Raw genomic sequence first — 20,672 nt, 5'->3', positions numbered from 1 at the left:
AAGGAAAACTTCTTCTTTATTGTGTGTCTCTCGTCGACTTTTCTTATAAAAATTCCTTTTTTTTTAATTCTTTTTTTTTTTTTTTTTTTTTTTTTTGTCGGAGGTGTATGGGAATATTGCGGCGCTATAGACTCTGAACACACGCAGAATGAGAGAGAAAAAAAAAGTGTATACCTGATGGGCGGGAACCGTTTCTCTTCTTTTCCTCCTCATCCCTTCCTGGCTTGGGAAGAATAGGTGACGCCCTCCTCCTCTTTTCCCACCACATGTTCTCCGGGGCTGTTACACACTGCGCCTAGAGTTTGAAACATCTCCCTCCCACCCGACCTCCTGCGCTGTTGCTCGCGCCTCGGCCAAAAAAAAAAAAAAAAATATTTCTTCAGCCTCGTGCTTTTCCCCCTGTCTCTACGATGTTTCAATCAGTTGCTTTCCGAACGTGGACTGTAGCGGACGTGTAGAAAAATCGCATTCACAAAAAGTTTACCGTTTCCTTTTTTTTTCCCGAGCCATTGGCCCGCTATTTTTCGCAGGTGTTCTCCTTGTCGAGTGAAACAGTTTTTTACGTTGTCATCAGACGACACGAGATTTTTTGTTTTTTGAAAATCGTTTGAAACTGACCGGGAGCGAAAATTGCTTCTTACAACTTGTGCGATAGTCGCGTTTCTTTGAGAATGGAATTACGATTCGCCGTGCTGGTGTTCTTCTTTGCCGCCTTTTGCGTCCAAACCTCGATGACCCAAGGTACAAAAAAACAAAAAAATTCGTCATTAAAGTCGACAATTAAAAGTTGAAAAAAAAAAATGGGACAAATCAAAAGGGAACGCATCTGTGTACGCGCAGCAGGTTGCGTTACTCCCGTACCACCCGGTGTAGCAATTTATTTGCCAGTCCATTTTTTTTTTGTTTGTAACTGCCACAGATGTACACGAATGATACCGTAGTATAAGAACAGATTTTTTTTTTATTTATTTATTTCTTTGTGAAACAAAACGTTAATGAGCGCTCCGTGGGCTGCTCCCGGTGCCTAAGGCTCATTTAGTGGCAAGCAGGTAACAAACAAAAAAAAAAAAAACAAAAAAAAAGAAACAAACTTCTTCATTTCGAGTGTTTTGTTTGTCTCTTGTTTGCCTTTCTCCTACTTGCGTGAATACGTTTTTATCTAGCTCCTTTATTGCTCTTATTCGGCCACGATTGTTATTCCGTTAGATATTACAAGAGACACATAATAGGCAACCCCAAGGTTTAAATTTCAAATTAAATTTTTTTTTTGCTTTAAAGAAAGGGACATAAAAGAGTAAGGGAAAGGACGTATTGAGTTTCTACTATCCGGGCTGTTTGATTGGTGCACTTTATCTATGTCGCTTAAGTTGCATTTGACAGGGGGAAGTGACTCTGTCCATTTTCCCCTATCAAGTCGACCACGATATTTTTTGTTTTGTTGACTCTCTTTACACGCACGACTGAACATTTGACCTGTCAAAAGAGTTTCCAATGCGCTAAGACACCACCAGCTCAGTTGACTTTGATCCGTTTTCTTTCTTCATGACGAGCCCTTGTTATACACTTTATAACAAACAAACAACTACAAAAAAAAATCATAATAAAAGGGGAGAACCTGTTATTTTGACGGCTAGACGATAATCCTCCCTTCTAGTGGACTACATGCTAAACAAAAAAAGATAGACACACAATAGGATAACTACTAGATCTACTAGTCCAAGGGAACACGATACATTGAAAAAAGTTTTATTTACCTTTTGTCGTTGTTGTCCTAACGCCCATAGTCGCCAAACGGTCGACAATTGAAGGCCCCCCATAAGTGTCCTCGCCTATCCAATGTTTTTTTTGTTTTTTTGTTTTTTTTTTGGAAATAATACTTTAGTGTTTTTTTTAAATTTTATATTTGTATTTAAAGAAAGGGCTTTTCCCCCCTATAGTTCCATGTATATTCAACGTATTGACGTGTTATGACACAAGAGTCACTAGATCCCCCAGTAACTTTTTTTTTTGTGGCTACGTATTAAAGATGACAAAAAGAAAATGACGTCAACCAACATTTCTCGCTTTCTTTTTTTTTTTTTACCCAAAGAATTTCTTTTATTAGGGAGGGGGGTGGAAAAAAAACCCCAAAGGGAGTCCTGGAAACATAATCGTAGTAGTGATAATATTGACATGTGGACTTGAAGCTTTATTTTATTTTTTTTTTTTTTTACACCCCTGCAACCGCAGGGTCTCCCTCCCCCTCTGTCTGCTTGTTAGATTAGCATATATATAACGATGGACGGGGCGACGACGACGAAGGATGAAAAGGTGTTGCGTTAAAGCATTGGCGCACGTTCCGTAGAGAAGGGAAGAACGCCCTTGAGTATCGAACATCATCTATTGGAGAAGCACTGCGAGAAAAAAAAAAAGGGCCATGCGATATTATGTATACGTACGCGCTGTCTAAAAGAAATTTCTATGGAAATTTGAATGCGCCGATACAGAGCCAACGCCCCCGCCGAGCGACGGCGGCGGCCCGACGACGGGATTTCTCTCCATTTTTTTTTCTTTTTCTCTTTTTCGTATTACAGTCCGTTTGGTTATGTAGACACACTCGGATGGATTGACAGGGCCCCTTTCTCTTTATTCCGTACACGCACGAAAAATAAGAGAATTTTTTTTTTCTCTCTCTATCTCAAAGCGTGGCCTATTGTTGTATTGGTTTGACAGCCGAGGAAGGACAATCATTTCCATTGATGCTGGGCGGGGGATAACAATCTCTTACGCTACAAACCTTCTCTCCTTGATGAATTCCGTTTTCGTCCATCTTCATTTGAAAATCTTAAACGAGCGCATCCTTTACTTATTTTCTTCCACTAGACAAAATAAGGAAAAAAAAGAACCCACCCGCCTTTTTTTATTAATGCGGACGAAAAGTTTGAAGCGTGAAAGAATTTTCAAAACTATTTCTCAAGTGAAGAAAGCTCGTTTTTTTTTCCTCCAACGTCTATCAGAGTAATACTCTTGTCTGTCTATGTGGGGGGGGGGTTCATAATAGAGCGGGCAGCCGCTAGAGTTCACAAGGATAAAGAAGAAAAGGATTGAACTGCGCCCGTGAATAATTTTCCCCTTTGCCTCAAAATCTCTTTTTGCCCTGTACTCTCTTGCCGCGCCGTACTACTCTTTGGCTCTCTTACCTCTAAGTAGCATTACCTTCAAATCAAAAGAATCCAAGGTCGTGTTTGTAAAAAAAAAAAAAAAATTCGTGCTGGGTGGCCCCCTCCCGTCCTTTTTCCTTTTGATGATGATGGTATAGTTGCTCGGGTACTACACGTTCGTATAGTAAAGTTTTTTTTTTGTTCTTTTCTGGGAGAGGTTACTTATTTGAATTTCTCTCTGCATGCAGCATCCCGAAAAAAAAAATAAAGGCGCACGCGGTTCTTTTTTTTTTTTTAAGTTTCTAAGCATTACCACCACAAAAAAAAAACGAGAAGAAAAGACAAAAAAAAAAAAAGAGAATTTCGTAATAATTCCATCTTGAAGACAGCAGAGTATGTATATATATAGTAGATAATATACACTCTCTATTGAGATGTTGAGAAGGGAACAACGAAAAAAAGAAGGAAGGGACTCGTGCCTCGGATAGGGAAAAAAAACCCACCCACGAAGCAAGACACACACAGACGCGGTAATTATCTTTTAGAAGAAGTTTTTTTTTTCTTTTTTCAGTTGGACCTCCTCTCAATTTTTCCTCCTTTTTCTTTCTTTTTTATTATTTTTAAGAGCGGTTAATCAACGGTACCCTGATGTTATACTACGCACAACTCCGTATAGACATGATTATCAATCAGGGCTCCCCCCCACACGGCCATTAGAAGTATAAGGTAGTCCTAAACCGTGGTGGTAAATTCATGGTGGCTCTTTTAATAGCCTCTAGCGAACGCTGATGTTCTTTTTTTTTTTTCCGATGTTTTCAAAGTTTGTACGAAATAACACAATAAAAGGGGTTTGCTGGAGAGAGAAAAAAAAACGAGAATCATCACTATCATAAAAGTAATAACAAACGTAATGGAAATTTAAAAGAGAGCCTAAAAGAGTGCAGACTCACCGCGCCGAATATAATCATGTCATTATATCGGAGATGTGCAAGGAATATTTCCAGGCTAGAGACCATCATCATCATCATCAATGTGTGGAAAGATGGGACTTTTAAAAAAAGAAGAGAGAGGGAACCGATGCGTGATCTCATATTCCGGATATGAGGGCGTATATCTTTTTTTTTTTCTTTTTTCTCTCTCTCTCTCTCTCTCTTTTAAATATATCTGGTACTGGAACAGGATGAATAATGTATATGTTTTTGGAGGGAAAAAAAAATCTAGTCTATGCGAGCTGATACGGATGTTGACTCTGCTATTTGACTTGTTTGTGCGTGTGGGGCCGTCATCTCTCAACTGTTTGGTACTCACGAGGGAGTGCGCGCACAAAAGAATGGGCGCTTCCGCTTTTTGAAAAAAAAAAAATACTATCCATCTTTTGCAACACGACCGGAACGTTTCCGGTTGTACTCATCTCTCCGCATCCTCTTATTTTTATTCGTTCAAAAAAAAAAAAAAACGAGGGGTGGAGGAGAGATGAATCTGCAGCGTGTTTAGCGGTTTGCCGTGATCTCTCAACATTTGAATATTAATCCGGAGATAATGTAAATTTCGAAGAAAAAAAAAAAGAATTCAACGATGCGTACATTTTTTTTTTGACGGAGGGGAAAGCTTCTTTTTTTTTTTTTTGGTACTCGAAAGAGAGTACAGAAAAGAAATAAATCGCAACTTCAAAGGAGAAAGGCAACTTATATAATAATTGTTTTCTTTCCTTTTTATCTTTTCATGAAATGCTGCCGTTTGTACGCACACGATGACGAATCTGATGACGGAAAATCTATTTTTTTTTTTTTTTTTTTTTTTTTAATGACGGACGCTCCGTCACGCACGTGCAGGGATGCAGCAATTCGACCGAGAACCGCAATACACCGAAGCCAATCCCGGCGAGATCGTGATCATGCCTTGCAGAGTTTTCAACAAGAAAGGCCAATGTGTCTGGCAGAAAGATGGCAAAGTACGTCTGTTTTTTTTTGTTGTTGTTTAAAAGGTCATCACCTTTTTTATTTCTGAATTTTCACATTCTTTTTTTTTTTCGTTTTGTTATTCACGCGTGTTTCTCTCTGCGGCTGCCGTGGAATGTCTTTTTATCTTTTTCGAATAGCCGGTCGGAATTTACCCTGGGAAATACGAATGGGTCAGTTCTCCCGATTTGGGCGATTGCAGCCTACGGATATCCGCCGCCCGCGCCGATCTGGATGCCGGAGAATGGGAATGCCAGGTATGTTGTTTCCCCCTTTTTTTCTTTCTTTCTTTTTTTCCCTTTCGAATTATTTTTTTTTTCCTTCCATTCCATTTAGAATTTTGTGTGTGTCTGTGTGTCTTTGTTGTTGCTGTTGAGTGGGTATTACATTCAAAGTATTTGAAGCATTTCCTGTGAGCATGGCGCGCATTTTTCATTGCGCAACTGCACGTAGTTCAGGTTTTGCCGTGAATACTGTTTGCCTCAATAATTTCGATTGAATTTGAAGTAAAAGTTCCTTTAGAAAAATAGGCAAACCCGAACAAAAAAAAAAAAAAACGTGGGATAGAGAATTTTAACCCTTATACCCCCAAACGTGTTTATGTTGTGTGTTTTTAATCTCATGTTTCCATACTTTGAAATTTCGTTGGCCCTCATATCCGCGCCATGTTGTTTCTATGCTATTATTAAAAATCGTTGTGGTTTTTCCTTTATTTTATTTTAAAATGTTTCCCTTTTTTTTCTCTCTCTCTTTTTCGGTTGAACGCGCAGGTAACCGCATCGTCATTCGATGCGCAGGACGCCTTGACCTCCGACCCGGCCCGGCTCGTCGTTCGAGGTATGATGAGTTGGGAGAGTTACTGCAGTTACTTGCAGTTGCTCTGTACGTACTGTAGCGCGGTGGTGTGGTAGTATTAGTATAAGTAGTAAGAAAAGAAAGAAAGAAAAAAAAAAGGATAAAGAAAAATTGAAGGAAATTGTACAGGAAAATAACGTGCAGACGAAAAGAAAATGAGAAAAAATTCTGTTGCATTTCCCACTGACGGAACCTGCCGTATTCCCGTCTCTTTTTTTCTTCTTTATTTCTCACCTTGAACTGCGGCAAGACTTTTTCGTTCTTTTTTTTTTCCCTATGCGTCTTTGTGTGTAAGTGTTTCTCAGAGTTCATTCGTCTCGGTTACTTTCGAGTTCTCGCTGTGAAAACAAAAAAAAAAAAAAAATGTGTGGAGGTGTCGCTCTACATTTTCGTCTAATTACGAACGAAAATGTATCCCAACGGGAACTCCGACATTTTGTGTGTTCAAAATGTGTGTTCCACTTAATCAGCAATTAAATTTGTTACGTTTTTTTTTTTTGAATGGCAGTTCCGCCTAGCCCTCCGCAACTGGAAGTGGAACTGAGCCCGATCGCCAACGGTGGCAACCTGACACTGTCTGCGGGTAAAGAGGCCACGATCCGGTGTCTGAGCCGCGGCGGGAACCCGGCCGCCAACGTCAAGTGGTTCCTCGACCAGCGCGAACTCGTCGGCCAGTACAACCAGACCAACACGACCGACATTGGCAAGGTCAAAACGTGGATGGCCGTCTCGACGCTCACCTACACCTTCAACAAGACGGATCACTCGAAATTGCTGAGGTGTGTCGCCCTCCACGAGGCCTATCCGACCAAGAGCCGGGAATCGTCCGTCACGCTCGACATCCACTGTAAGTCCAACATCCGTTTTTTTCTTTCTTTCTTTCCATCTTCACTAGACAAATTTTCATTTTTCGAAATCCTCGTGCAAACGTTTATCATTCATTTTCATTATTCAAATTTTTTTTTAAACAAATAATCATAACAGACGCTCCGGAAGTGTCTCTAGTCGGGACTCCGACGGTCGACCTAGAAGAGAACATCGATTCCGTCTCGTTGCGCTGTCTGGCGGACGCCAACCCTCCGGCCACGGTCATCTGGCGCCGAGTGGGTGGCACTCCGATGACGAACAAAGCCCCGTCGGCCGGCAGCATGGGCGACATTTACAGTTTCCAGGAGACGCTGGAATTCTCGCCGGTCACGCGCAAAGACTCTGCCACCTACTCGTGCGAAGCTAAAAACACGATTGGAACTTCCAATCTCATCACCATCCCCATCGACATCAAATGTAAGTCAGCATCCAAACGACTTTCTTTTTGTGTTATGCATAATATTGAACTACCTCCGCATTTAAACAAACAAATCGTGAGGGAAATGGTTGTGGCATTTTTAACTGATGAGAACCAACTGTGTTTTTTGTTTTCCAACAGACTCGCCGATGATCGTCAACGTCGGCCCGGCTGTTAGCCAACAATTGACAGTCACGCTATACGAATCAACTCGGCTCGAGTGCCAAGCGGAAGGAAATCCGGCACCGCGCTACCAGTGGCTCCATCGGCGGCCTAAAGACGGCGAGGAGGATATTGTCATCCGGTCGGAAGACCGTTACTTGCACATCACCAATGTTACCTACGAACATCAGGGCGAATACATTTGCATCGCCACCAGCACCATCAACGGCCTCGAGCGGATGGTCCAGAGTGAAGCCATTACCCTCCGCGTTGTCGGTAAGAAAAACAGAAACGAAATTAGTTTTTCCTTTTTTTCCATTAAAAAAAAAAAATTCAAACTCTAAAAATGGACTTACTAAATGGAGAAAAAAAAAAGGCTAGGGCATATCATACATTTCTGTTTTTCATTGTTGAAAAATAAAATCGTGAAACGGACCTTTTAACCTTAGTGACTCGAATCGTTTCCTAACGTTGGGCATAAAAATAAAATATATGACGCAAGGGTTTATCATTGACCCCTTGATGTTGTTGCCTAGAGGCCCTCCAATTCATGGCCTGTCTGCTCGCCTTTTTTTTTTTTTTTTTTATGTATATCAAACCATTTTTTTAATTGTGAATTTCTTAAAATGGAAAAAATGCTTTGCATCTAATTTCACATTCATTTGCATATTAATTTTTCTTAAAAAAAAAAAAATTCCAATCCTACAGGACCTCCGCAAGTTTTGAGCGAAGTATCATCGCGATTCATTTCAGTTGAACGCGGAGATGATGCCGTCATCCGGGCTGTTTTTTGCGCCGATCCACGTCCCATCCGGGTGTCTTGGCGTTGGGCCGCCTTCCAAATGGAAGCCGGCAGCGGAAGTGGACGCTTTGTCGCCGAAGCCCTACACAAGGTCTCGCCCGCTATTCTACCTACCCCTCCCGCCGTTGTAGAACTCGTGGCTGACGACGAAGATGACCAAGACGTGATTGGCAGCGCTGGCAACACTGAATCGAGCAGCACCAATTCGGCTTACGACACTCTAGAAAGCACAAGCACGACGCACCATCCTCGTAGCTTAGAAGTTGTACCCACCGCTCAAGCTCTGGTTGCACGTCCGCCTCAGGCCGTATTCACTTACCCGGTATATATAACACGCTCTCGTCCCTGTTTTTCGTTATCAACTTATAAGCTGCTACTTTTTATTATCAAGAAAATGCGTTTGCGCTGCTTTCCACGTGAAATCTTTCCCCCCTCCTACTTCTCCCCCCCAATAATTTTATGCTGATCGAAGCGATCAGCTTACGACAGCATCACAAGAGGGGACAGACAGCTGACACGTGTGTCTCCTCTTGAATAACATCCTCCCTTATTTTTTTTTTTTTTCTTTCTTTCATTCCTTATAGTCCTCCTCATCGGTTATACGTAAAACTTCTTTTTATTTCGTGCGTGTGTGTCGTCGTTTTCTTTGGATTGTTGCAGGCTTTTGTCATTGGATCTCTTGGTCGCTGGGGCGAGGGATGATAGTAACAAGAAAAGATATGTGAATGTTTGGTCTTTTTTTTCTGTTTTGTTTGGTACAGGGGAAGCGGGACGAATGCTACGAGACGCGCTTACGGATCCAGCGCGTCGAAATGAACGACGCCCGCCACTACTATCTGACCGTGGAGAACGACAAGGGCTCGGATTCATTCTACGTCACTCTGACTGTCAAAGGTATGCAGTACGCTTGTCATCATCATCTTTTACGTTTCGTTTTTTTCTTTTTTTTTTTTCTTCTTCATCTGAAATGAACATCCAGCAGGCGCGTTCCGTTCCGGCACGTCGCACCCTGTAAATTGTCGTGTATCAGTGGCATATCAAACAAGGGGTGGGGGAGGGGGAGAGAACTATGTAGGGTGTGTGTGTGCTTTATTGTAATTCTATAGCAACTGGCCCGTGTTTGATGTTCTATTGGGAGTAAACTTTTTTTTCCAGCTGGGATTGGGTTTTTATATTTGGATGGTTACGTTTGTAAATGGAACACGTCAAAATACCTAACTTGCTTGCCTTTTCTCTGCCTTGTCAAAGTAGAACCTGTGTCTATGGCAACCGTAATCGCCGTGGTGATCGCCTGTCTCTTTCTCATCATCGTCGTCACGCTGTGCCTCCTCTACGCCTACCGATCGGAGCGATGCTGTTTCAATCGTGAGTCGACCATTTTTTTTGTCTTTTCATTACAGCAAAACAAACGTAGCACGTAGTACTTTATTCATTTCAACGCGTTTTTTTAACTCTTTCTAGCTCACTATGCACACAATTTTTTTGAGTGTCCCACTCTCTTCTCATTCGTGTCTCTTTGATGTCGAATTCACGTAAACAACTCTAGCGTTCCATGCTTTCAAAATGCACTTACAAACGCAACCCCATTTTTTTGAATCACTTTGCTTTTTACTTTACATTTATTGTAGTATATACTTACTGCTTTTTTCTTACACAGTGTAGTCACTTACTACTTCTCATTTGATTATATGTATTTTTTTTTTTTTTTGTTAAGTTACTCCTCCATCTATTTTGAATATTTTTTTCTATCTATCTTTTTTTTTGTCTGTTCTCGTTCAAGGTAAGGGCGGCTCCAAGTCGACCGATCTGGAAAGGTACATCGTCATTTTTCATCACTCGCTTTTTTGCTTCCATTACGTAGAGAGCTATATGCCATAAATTGTACGAGTTTAACTGTAAACAAAAATAAAGAAAGGGAAACAGAAAAAAAAAATAAAAATAAAATAAAATAAAATAAAATAAAATAAAATAAAAGTCAAGCATTTTCCGAGGGGAGGAAGGAAGAACATGGGGATGCTAGAGTTGTTTTCTTTATGTCGATACCACGCCCTTTCGTATGACCTCTTGGAATAAGAAAACAAAAAAAAGGGGTGCATCCTTTTCTTGTTTTCTTGCTTTAGTTTTAGATTCATTTGTTTTCCCATTCTGTACTGACGCCGTTTGTTTTTGTTTTTTTTATCTTTTTTGTTTGTTGCGTGTAGTATGAAGAGCGATGTGGAAAGTGTACATAGTAGCAGTCAGTGCAGCAGCGGTAATAATAGTGCGACGAGCCAGACGAGCATCAATCGAGGCGGAACACAACGGAGCAGCGTCGGCCAAACAAAGTGCCATGTGAGTAAAACGACGTGTTCTTCCTCTTCCAACTCGAGCAATGTCAGTGCGTCGAGTAAGAAGCTGATTAACACCACGCCAGAACCACCTGGTGGCGGCCAATACAAAACTAACATCTTCATAAACGGTCCCGTCACTTCGACTGCTACTTCTACCACTTCTCTTCCTCCTACTACTACTACCACTACCATAACCACTAATCCGTTATCGGCGCTCAATGGAGGTAGCTACTCATAACATATTCTGTCAGATGCTGTGAACGCACTGCGAAAGCAAAAACATTTTATGCAAATCTATTTATTCCTTACTAACTAAAATTCCACTCATTTTCAAATTAAAATTGAATGTGATCAAATCGATAGCTTATTAATTGTTAATAATTGTTTTACAGAAAGCATTGGGAACGGCGGTGTCGGATTCACGAGGTCTCCTCTACGCGGATCTGCAATTGCCAAAAACCAGCAATAACGGCTCGATGAAAGTGAAGAATCACCACAGACATTTGCATAATTTGCCAACGTCTTCGTCGTCCTCTTCGACGTGCACATCTTCGTCGCCGCAACAGCAATGGAGCCAACTGAACCGAACTAATTTTTCTGACCGGTCACTCGATCAGACCATCGATACGTTAGACACATCTCTAGATCGATCTCATTCCAAAGTCGATGTTTAGTGACAAGTCATGCCCATGCCTGTGTGTTTATATATCTGTACAAAAATGATTCCAATATGTTCGGTTTTTTGTTTTCTTTTGTGTTTGTGACCTTCCCCACTCCCAATTTTATTATTTTAAATGTTTGAATTTATACTAAAAGACCAAAATAACAATAGAAGGGCACGATGATATACAACTGACTACAGAAGGAACGCCACATCCGAAAATGGTGAGGAAATCGTGTCTATGTAAATGATAAACCCGCATTTTAAGTAAAATCCCCCTTTTCTTTCTGAAGAGCATGTATTTTTTTTTTTCAGTTGAATTAAAACGATAAGTATTTGTTGGTATTATATACGGTATTCTAGTGGATAAATGTGCGTGATCCCCGTCTCCCAAAACCTTGTCTTGTGTATTGTACAAAGTGTTTGTCGTTCTCGTGATTCCCCCTTTTCTTTTTCTTAAGAAATATCCCATGATGTTCAGAATGAAAGAAAAATAAACACCTTTTTTAAATAGAAGGCATTTGCCTCTTTACTTCCCTTTGTCTGTACTGAAAGGGGCGTATTGGCAATTTCGAGAATTAGAAAGCGGCTTACGCCGCTTTCACTATTCAATGCCAACAATTGCAAGTTGACAACGTGGAAACCATGCCATTGGTTCCATCGTTTGCAGCGGCAAACATCGTCAAAGTCCGTCGACTTTCTTCGAGATGATGGAACGCCTTGCCATCCCGTCCCTTAACACGTCATTTCTTCGTGATGGAAGAGGCGGCGGAGCTTCTATTCAACGTGTCAGGTGCTATTTTTCATACATTCCCATCTCCTACGTACGTTCACTAGGAAGCACTAACAAAGCCCCAATCATTATCGCTTTCAGCTCAAGTGCAGAGTTTATTGGAAAAGAAATTTCATGGCACATCATACACACACAAGACCCAGTGCTATATTGAATAAAAGATGACCAAATTCTGGAAAGTTAAGAAGAAAAAAAACATAGTCATAATAGTCATAATGAACAAACAAAACGGTTGGTGTTACATCAAAGCCGAGAAACACACTACATGATTGTTTATCTCTTATACCCTCAGTTTTCAAAAAATTTGTTTTTCTTTTTTCACTGTTTGGGGGTTGGGGAGAGGTATTAGATAGGACGTTACACGAATGCAAGATTTGGTTTCAGAAAAAAAAAAAACAACATGTGTGTAGATGAAGACCGGTAGGTGTACGAACTCTTCTACTTTTCGAACTCCATACACGCCACAATTGCACACGATCCATTGGATTTTAACACTTTGCTTAAAAGAAACAGGGGAAAAAGAAACTGTACTGAGACAAGGGTAGTAGGGAGAGGGAAGCTGCAACCAATAAAAAAAAGAGGGAAAGTTGATGGGCTCGGTCGGCTTTGCGGAAAGAATACCATACAGACCACTTAATACCAGACACACATGTAACTAAAGTCAATTCGTCATCAAAGCTGCTGGTTACACATTATCCTGTTTGTGGGGAAATAAAATTGGGTGAAATAAAGCAAAACTTAAAATATCTACGCATGAATGCCAAATGCAGATATTGAAATAAAGAACTTTCTTTTGTGTTTCCGGGTTGATTCGAAAGAAATAGACCAATAGTTCTGCGAAGAAAGCAAATCACGTCGCAAAATAGCTCCCCTGATTGCCCAGTTTTGTACCCTTTGCCATCGACCAAAGGCAATATGAAATACCAGTTGTCAACAACCTCTTTAAAAAAATAAGAATTCCATGCAAATTCAACTGGTCACATTGTTTGTTTGCTTCTCCTCAAGGGAAACATTCAATTTTCGACACGATCATTTGGAATAGGCAATACCAAAACCCGTGCCACAAACGGTGCGAAATATAGCAAATGCAGGATTTGAAATCAGTTCAGTTCGAAACATTCCAGACTACTCAAAAGAGTCACTGGGAAAAACGCTGAAATTGGTAAATCAGAAAAACAAAAAGTTTTAACTCCCATTTGCCCTCTTTATTTTTACCTTAAATTAGAAAAAAGGGGATAATAGTATGCCTAGTTATTCCTTGGTTTCAACTACTTTAACGTCCTCTTTCGCATCTTCTGCTCCCTTTTCGGTTTTAGCTTTTAATGACTCGTTTCCTACTGCATCCTTTTCGCTTTTAGCTGGTACCTCTTTCTTACCGTCTTTCACTTCGTTCGTATCGTTGTTTTTCGAATCAGTCTTAACCTCCGTCACAACTATTTCGCTCTTTGCATCGGCTGATTTGGTTTCAGCTTTCTTGGTCTTTTTTGCGTCTTTCTCTTCGCCGGATTCCGTTTCTTCGGCCATTACGGCATCCAGCTTGATTTCTTTGGGCTCTTCTTCGACAGGCGATGCGTCATTGTCACCCATTTCAACGTCGACGGTGACGACCTTTTCGATAGGTGAAGGCGGACTCACAGTCACACGTTCAACTTTTTTCCGATTACTAGTAACTTCCACGGCTTCTTTGAACGATGCCTTCGTGCCTAGAATAAATTTTGTTGAAATGTTAATATTCATTAGGACATGTTTGTGTAAAATACTGGCACAACATTACGTTTCATTATCATAGGAATCGGTGCAGCCTTTTTGGGTGGTACAAGCTTTTTCCCTCGTGTGGAGCGCACACTGACGCGCGCTTTTGGTGCAGGCACTGGACGGGATCGCCTTCGTCGGCCTCGCTTTCCTTGTTCACTGTCGCTGCTACTGTCGTCACCTTCGATATCGTCATCGTCGCTTGAATCTTCCTCTTCGTCATCGTCATCATCATCTTCCTGATATCGCATCAGTTGCAGTTTTTGTCGCGTGGCGGCAACAACTGCTGCACGGGTTCTTTTAGTTCCTCTTCCAGATGAGGTTGAAGCAATCCCGCTGGTGGACGTTCTAGGTTCGGTTGATTGGCTAGACTTGGCTGAGCTTCCAGATGTTGTTGCAACTTCTGTTAAGAAATGAAACGGTTGGTACCAAGCACAGCGAATAGAGATCGTTTGGAAGCTTACGTTTACCTTCTTTGGAATCCGACTCACTTTCCGACGACGAGTCGTCACATTTGCGTTTCAGCTGAGATTCATCGTGAAACAGAGAAACATCAAGGCCGTCAGGATGTTCCTCCGTTAATTCAAGCTTGTCAACCACTCCTTGTTCCACTTCGATGGCTCGACGAAGAATGTTTTCCGTCCGCTGACGTTCGTCTAATGGCAAACCGTAGCGATCTCTACCCAATTTTTCGAGTTCTAAATTGGTCAGTATGCACTCGAAGTCGGTATTGTCATAAAAATCAGGAGTGTAAATGTCAAATCCACTTTCATCCTTGACCTAGACCAAGTAAAACAGAAGAATTAATGAGCCGTTGCTGCCGTTTGTGGAACACGTTATTTGTTTACCGTTTCCGAAGAACCGGAAGCTTTTGCTTTTTTCTTATTTTTGGTATCTTCCTGGGAAAGCCAACGAATTCGGATTTTGTGTCCGCCTCGACAAATGTTTTGTGTAGCCTATTAAGTTATGCCAATTATCGCTTAACCCGTTTACAATATTATTTCTGTTTGATTGTTATTTACCTGGCAGATATAAAAACCTCCTTCTGCATTTCTAACAGCTAGAAATTCTCCTTTAAAAAACACAACAAGCTTTTCTTCATTGGCTTTAGCCACCTGAGCCGCTGCTGCCGCTTGAGCGGCCGCTGAAGCTTTCATAACTCGAAGCAGATTGACGTCCATGTCGGAGCTCTGAAACGGTTGCGTTCGGGTTCTAGCACGCTTCGACTTTCGTCCAGCGTCACCATCGCCACCAGAGTCAATATCGCCTTTTTCCGTTGAATCTATGCGCAATATTGACAGAAGAAGTTACAGCAAAATGACGTACTACTCCAAGTTCAAAAATTGTAAAGTAATGCAGGTCTATTACCTGATGATGCAACCGAATGCCGCTTTTTGGAAACAATCTTTCTCTTCTTTATTTCTTTTTCTGGAACAGGTTGCTCTACAGGTTCTTCATCTTCCTTCTTACTTCTTGTTGAAGGCCCAGAAGGTGACTGTTCTTTGGATGAGCTTGCAGGAGTAGAGACAGACAAAGATGTTCTTGCTCTAGTTTTAGCAACAGGATTAGAAGGGGGTGGTGGTGGTGGTGCACTCTTGGTGGCCACAACAGGTGCTGTAGTAGCATTCATGGGTAGTAGCTGAGGCAAAGGTTGTCGTGCAGGTGGATTAGGACTCAGGGAGGGTATGGTGCTCTGTTGGACAGTGGAAGGTGGTGAAGTGATAGGTCCGAGTGGAAGGAGAGCTGGAACTTCTCGATGAGGCCCATCACTGACAGGCTTCTCCTCTTGTCCATTTGTTGATGATTCAAGTCCATTTCCCACAACCTTCACTTCACTTTCTGCTAAGGCACCATTTGTAACTGGTGGTTGAGCTGGTTGTTCTGTTTTGGCAACAGCTGAATTGTTTTTAACTCCATCATCGGTCACTATGCTGGGTTCTTGTTTTAAAGCAAGATGAGAGTCTTCAGCTTTCTTGTTGGAGTTTTCAGTTGATGTAATTGAACTTGGCGAACTCATTATGTTGGCTTCCAGCTTCAACTCCTTGGAGTTATAATGAAACAGAAAGTCATTTAACTAAAAAGATGCAACACTCTTGGAACTGGCTCAATAAGCTCAATGAATCCTTAGTCCGAGAAATCAACAGATGGAACACCGGAAATAATCTGAAACTTTTTACGGAACACTACGCTTGATTAATAACAAAGATTGTTAATCCTTCATCTATGAAAAGAAAAAAACACACACGTAAAACAAGCAATTAAACGTGTAACGCGTTTTTGTAAACGCAATGTCCGCCATTAGCCCAAACATTTCTATCACCATTGCCAGTTCTATACAAATGTGCAAGGCGTCCTCCTACCCGGCTGCCCCATCCCCCCACGCGGAGTGAGTGGTCTCAAATTCTCAATAATAAACAGTACCATTCCTTTGGTTTTAAAAACAGAAAAAGATTTTTGAACTATTAATTAAAATTTAATTAAAAATATGCCACCTTCGCACTTAGCAAAGAGCTAAAGAGTATTTATGATATCGTTTGTTTATTTTTTGATAATCCGAGTTTCAAAAGCCGCCTATTTTGTCGCCAAGGCCAATCAGAGAAGGTACTGCCTATTCCGCTGCGGTCATTGGAGGATTCAAAACGAACAAAATCCGTTGAGAAAGAAGGCTTGGGAGAGACGCTCCGGTGGTGTTTGTACGCTACGGTACCTACCAAGCGTCTAGTTGCAGCAACTAGTTTCACTGGTGGAAGCGGGAAGAGCTTGTTATGACAACAATAATTTGAATTAACATACGTGCTTGGTAATCGAATTCATTATATCCTAGGTAATACGTTTACTTCATTTGAATTCTATGCGGCTCAAATTTTATTGTATGATTATTAGAAATGGCTTTCCCAAAAAAGATCTACAAAAACGGTGAGTCCGTTTTCGGCTTGTGGCCTGGAAGTGGTGGCCTGTATTTCAAAGGTGTAGTTGTCGACAGAGACCCAGATACTGGGTTCTATGATGTAAAATTTGAAGAAGGAACCACCTACACTTTGCATGGAAAACATGTCAAAGCAGTTGACACTTTCAAGGCATTGGAGCCAAAATCAGCTCAGCGTGGCGATGGAAAAACAAGACGCAGAACAGCGTCTCGTAGCAGGAGCAGAAGTCGCAGCAGAACACCTGGAAGAAAAACTGTTGGTAAATCACCTGTACGTGAAGCCAATTCTTTATTGACTGGATCTTCAACAAAAAAACTTCAACAAAGAAAAAATGAAACAATAACTGGACAATCACCTGAAAGGGAACTGGCTAAACAAAGAGTTAAAATGGAACTGAAAGAAGAAGAAGTGCTTAGTGTTTCACGTGTTATCAGGCGTTCACCGAGAGTTCAAACAGAAAAAAATTATTTTGAGGAAGATGAGAAATCATTGGAAGGTTTACCTTTGTCACGAAGGAAATCTTCTCGAGTAGCAGTGAAAGCCAGGGTATGATAAACAGTTGTTAAATGTAATTTACCAAATGTTTGTGATGATTCAATATTTAACAGGTTTCTATACCCATGAACCAATTGGATAGTGATACCTTTTCAGATGATGGCAGTTCCAATGAACTGAGTGTAAAACCAAATGGAAAGGACACAGTTTCCAGTACACAACCAGCTGTTGATTCCATTCCATCTCACCTGCAAGTTAGTTCAGGGGATGGGCAGGAAATGGAAAGTTCACATTCATTTACAACTACGGTCACAGCCATACTCCTTGGTAATCTCCCATTGGTTCTTTTCCTTTACCTACTTTGCAAAGAAAACAAGTGCCTTTTTCAAGGCATCCCACAGTTTACTTTATCAGATCTTTTATCCCTGTACAATCCGTTTGTATCCATGGGTGTTGAACTATTTTATCTTGCCATATTTATACTTTCAATGTTACCAGTTGGGGAAGTTATTAAGATCAGCGAAGGCCAGTATATTCGTCGCAACTCTTTTGTAAGCGCCGTCGTACTGATATTGTCCCTTTCAGCCTCGAAACATTACTTTCGATTTTCTGCATCAAACCTCTTGTCACATTTCACCCAATTCGTTATCCCTAATGTTGTCGTGAGCTTTGTGTTGGCCATTATAGTCTCATACAGAGAACGGCAAAACCGTAGCAATGACACAAGCATAATATCCCATTTTGTTAATGGTTCGTCGTTGCATGCGACGATATCGGGTGTAAACATCAAAGGTTGGGTGCACCGTGCTATTTTCATTACTGTAATTGCCCTCCATCTCCTTGTTCTAGAAGAAAATATTGAGAAGAATGGAGTTATATCTCCTACCCTTGCGTTTGTAGCGGCAATGCAAATTTTATACTCTGTTGAAGCTCTTTGGAACGATGGAAATCTGATTCACAGCTTTGACTTTGTTCACCTAAAAACTGGTTGGGCTTACCTGACAATGAACGCTTATCCTTTAATAACCTTCCTCATAACACTCTGCGTGATCAACTCGAGGTATTATCATTTAGAACATAATATAGTTACGTTTCGTTAAAATGTTTATTTACAGAACCGAGTTATCATATGTTGCTCTTGCACCAATTGGGCTTCTGTTTTTTCTTGGACTATGGATTAAAGTTAGAAGCAACGCACAAAAAACTGCATTCTTAAAGGACCCTGACCACTCTTCATTCGCAAGTAAGTTGCTTTGTAGACGCTTTTGTGCCTACATTTTACCCAGAACAAAAAAAAAACAGCTTCAGGTTAAGTTCACAAAAATAAATGTGTGTTTTTATTTATTTTCAGATATGGACATTTTAACTTCGGCCACAGGGAAGCTGCTTATTTCTGGATGGTGGGGATGGTTACGCCACCCAAATTATCTCGGAGATATATTAATGCACTGGGCTTTCGTATTGCCATGTGGTAATCACTGTTATGTCTAATATATGTAATTAACGGTTACATTAAAATTGTTGGTTTCTAGGCTTCCAAATGGTCCTTCCTTATGTCGTCGCATTGTTTGTCACAATTAGTTTGGTTTACCGAGCGAAAGAAAGTGATTTAGCCGACAAGCTTAAATACGGACCATCCTGGGATCGCTATTGCCAACGAGTTCCGTCGCGTCTGATTCCTCGGGTGTTTTAAAGGGAGGACAAAAAACTCGAGTTTAGGTATACTTTCCCCGCTTTTTTTTTTTTCGTTCATTGTGGTAGTTTCTATTCTCCATGTGCGTTAAAAGATTTAATCGTTTCTGTGCATGCAGTTACTTGGGTTTCCTGTAATGTCTTGCGAATTGGAAAGGGATGTATTCAATTTTTTTATTCGCAATACTTGTATCGAACAAACTTTTTTCCCGTTTGTAGCTCTAATCCTCTCTTACCCGCTTTTCCCCGGTTATTAGGACTTCTCCTAATATCTTGTGCTCAAAATTGTTTAACTTAGAACAAAAGACATTAGTGATCGCATGACGAACCTGACAGATTGATCTCACGCACCGACCTGATGATCAAGCATACAACAGTTGTGGACTAAATGTTTCACTATCCTACATACATTATCTTCCCCTTTATACACTCATGGCCCATCACACAATCAGACAATTTTTCATAGACTGTTCTTTGACTTCGTGGATAATGTACGAATAAATCACGTGTTTCAAGTTATTTTCAATAACTGTCGACGTGGTTGGATTTTGAAATAGGAGAGGAGTTGAAATGAAAATTCAATGTTTTCAATCTCGAGCAACAGACCTATATTTGTTGAACAAAAACCCTTTGTTTGGTGGTTCGGAAATCGAAACGGAAAGACGACTGGGGTTATTGCACTGTATTAATCTTGGTCTTCAGGAAACATACAACGATGCCTTTTTATTGAAGAACCATTGCAGACCAAAAAGAAAACCCCCAGGACTTGGAACACTTTTCTGGGAGACGTAAGTTTCCACCTCTGCTATGCTCATTTCAACTACATCAATAAGTTCACCTTCCTCTGGGTTGCCTCCACCTGAACTAACCTGACATTAAGAAAGTTGATGGCTACCAGATATATTTATTTGTGCAGAATAATTCCAATGGTTATAATACCTTCATATCATCAGTTACTTCTGCATAAAAAATTGTCTGTGGGTCACCAGAAAGCCCAACCCCTGAACTGAAAAAAAAAAACATTCTTAGTCTTCTGGTATATTCATTTTCTAAATAAATGTAGTATTTAATCTTTTATATGCTTACTGAAATTGAATAATGTATTCCAACTTCTCATGATCTACCTTATAGCCACACTCTTCAAGTATCTCTTCTGCTGCGATTTCAGTAAGAGGTTTTTGCTTATCAACAATCCCTGCACAAAGCTCTAAGGTAAAACCTAATTTGGCAGGGTATTTTGTGGTATCAATGGGATTTGTGCGGTTTTCTGCAGGGATGGAATTTATATATACAGCTTAAAAAAATATAATAATCATTAAATAAAAATTCAATTATGTATAATCCAAAGTGACAAAGAATGATTTTTTTACCAGGACGAAACTGTTGAACAAAGACAAGTTTCTTTCTTGAGATATTAAAAATGATTATCGCCACACTGAATAAACAAAAGTTTAATAAATTTTCTACAAAACGAAATGTAAACTAAAAATTAATAATACTAGTCTAACAATAGGGATACATTTTACCTTTCATGTACTCTAACAAGATCCCATGACTTGTCCTTCCCTGCTTGTTTGAAAAGCATCCGAAAAGGCTGTACAAAGTTTGAGTTGGTCAAAGGTACAGTCGTAACATTTGACAGGTCATCCATGTTTTATCCTCTAAGGTATGTGTATTAATACTGTGGGATGCAACCAATATCTTTTAAAAAATGCATAAGAGTACGTAAAGTAGTAAATTTTCTTTTTTTTTTATTGTACATTCATTTTGCATAATAAGTTTCTGAACAGACTACCTTGTTGACTAGCAACGGGCTTTAC

General features: G+C 40.5%; 4 protein-coding genes across 5 annotated transcripts; 2 read left to right on the top strand and 2 right to left on the bottom strand.

Annotated features, from left to right (window-relative positions):
* The first annotated feature begins 439 nt into the window (after nt 1–439).
* LOC130695917 (hemicentin-1-like) lies at nt 440–11,205 on the top strand. The gene is made up of 13 exons (XM_057518981.2): nt 440–741; nt 4,973–5,091; nt 5,239–5,355; nt 5,869–5,935; nt 6,462–6,800; nt 6,938–7,237; nt 7,380–7,676; nt 8,109–8,524; nt 8,964–9,096; nt 9,451–9,567; nt 9,983–10,016; nt 10,404–10,756; nt 10,925–11,205. Exons 1-13 carry the CDS (start codon nt 672–674, stop codon nt 10,999–11,001), a joined length of 2,439 nt encoding a protein of 812 aa, XP_057374964.1. The 5' UTR covers nt 440–671; the 3' UTR covers nt 11,002–11,205.
* Nucleotides 11,206–12,773: 1,568 nt separating this feature from the next.
* On the bottom strand, nt 12,774–16,064 carry LOC130695918 (cylicin-2-like). The gene is made up of 6 exons (XM_057518982.2): nt 15,107–16,064; nt 14,761–15,020; nt 14,587–14,694; nt 14,209–14,518; nt 13,761–14,141; nt 12,774–13,689 (listed from the first exon to the last, which is right to left on the bottom strand). The coding sequence occupies exons 1-6, from the start codon at nt 15,753–15,755 to the stop codon at nt 13,238–13,240; spliced, it is 2,160 nt and encodes a 719-aa protein (XP_057374965.1). The 5' UTR covers nt 15,756–16,064; the 3' UTR covers nt 12,774–13,237.
* Nucleotides 16,065–16,369: 305 nt separating this feature from the next.
* LOC130695919 (delta(14)-sterol reductase LBR-like) lies at nt 16,370–19,371 on the top strand. The gene is made up of 6 exons (XM_057518984.2): nt 16,370–16,562; nt 16,622–17,211; nt 17,274–18,220; nt 18,276–18,403; nt 18,512–18,631; nt 18,693–19,371. The coding sequence occupies exons 2-6, from the start codon at nt 16,624–16,626 to the stop codon at nt 18,851–18,853; spliced, it is 1,944 nt and encodes a 647-aa protein (XP_057374967.1). The 5' UTR covers nt 16,370–16,562; nt 16,622–16,623; the 3' UTR covers nt 18,854–19,371.
* Nucleotides 19,372–19,521: 150 nt separating this feature from the next.
* On the bottom strand, nt 19,522–20,646 carry LOC130695938 (uridine diphosphate glucose pyrophosphatase NUDT14-like). 2 transcript variants are annotated; one of them, XM_057519007.2, is made up of 5 exons: nt 20,379–20,646; nt 20,223–20,287; nt 19,939–20,146; nt 19,792–19,858; nt 19,522–19,721 (listed from the first exon to the last, which is right to left on the bottom strand). In XM_057519007.2, exons 1-5 carry the CDS (start codon nt 20,501–20,503, stop codon nt 19,551–19,553), a joined length of 636 nt encoding a protein of 211 aa, XP_057374990.1. In that variant the 5' UTR covers nt 20,504–20,646; the 3' UTR covers nt 19,522–19,550. The 2 variants fall into 2 exon arrangements, with proteins under 2 accessions (XP_057374990.1, XP_057374992.1); XM_057519009.1 differs by having other exon boundaries at nt 20,223–20,315; nt 20,379–20,513.
* Nucleotides 20,647–20,672: the final 26 nt, after the last annotated feature.

The sequence above is a fragment of the Daphnia carinata genome, chromosome 10 (genome assembly GCF_022539665.2).
Source record: "Daphnia carinata strain CSIRO-1 chromosome 10, CSIRO_AGI_Dcar_HiC_V3, whole genome shotgun sequence".
NCBI lineage: Eukaryota > Metazoa > Arthropoda > Branchiopoda > Diplostraca > Daphniidae > Daphnia > Daphnia carinata.
The sequence above is the reverse complement of the archived record's forward strand: the minus strand, read 5'-3'. Positions and strand labels throughout refer to the sequence as shown.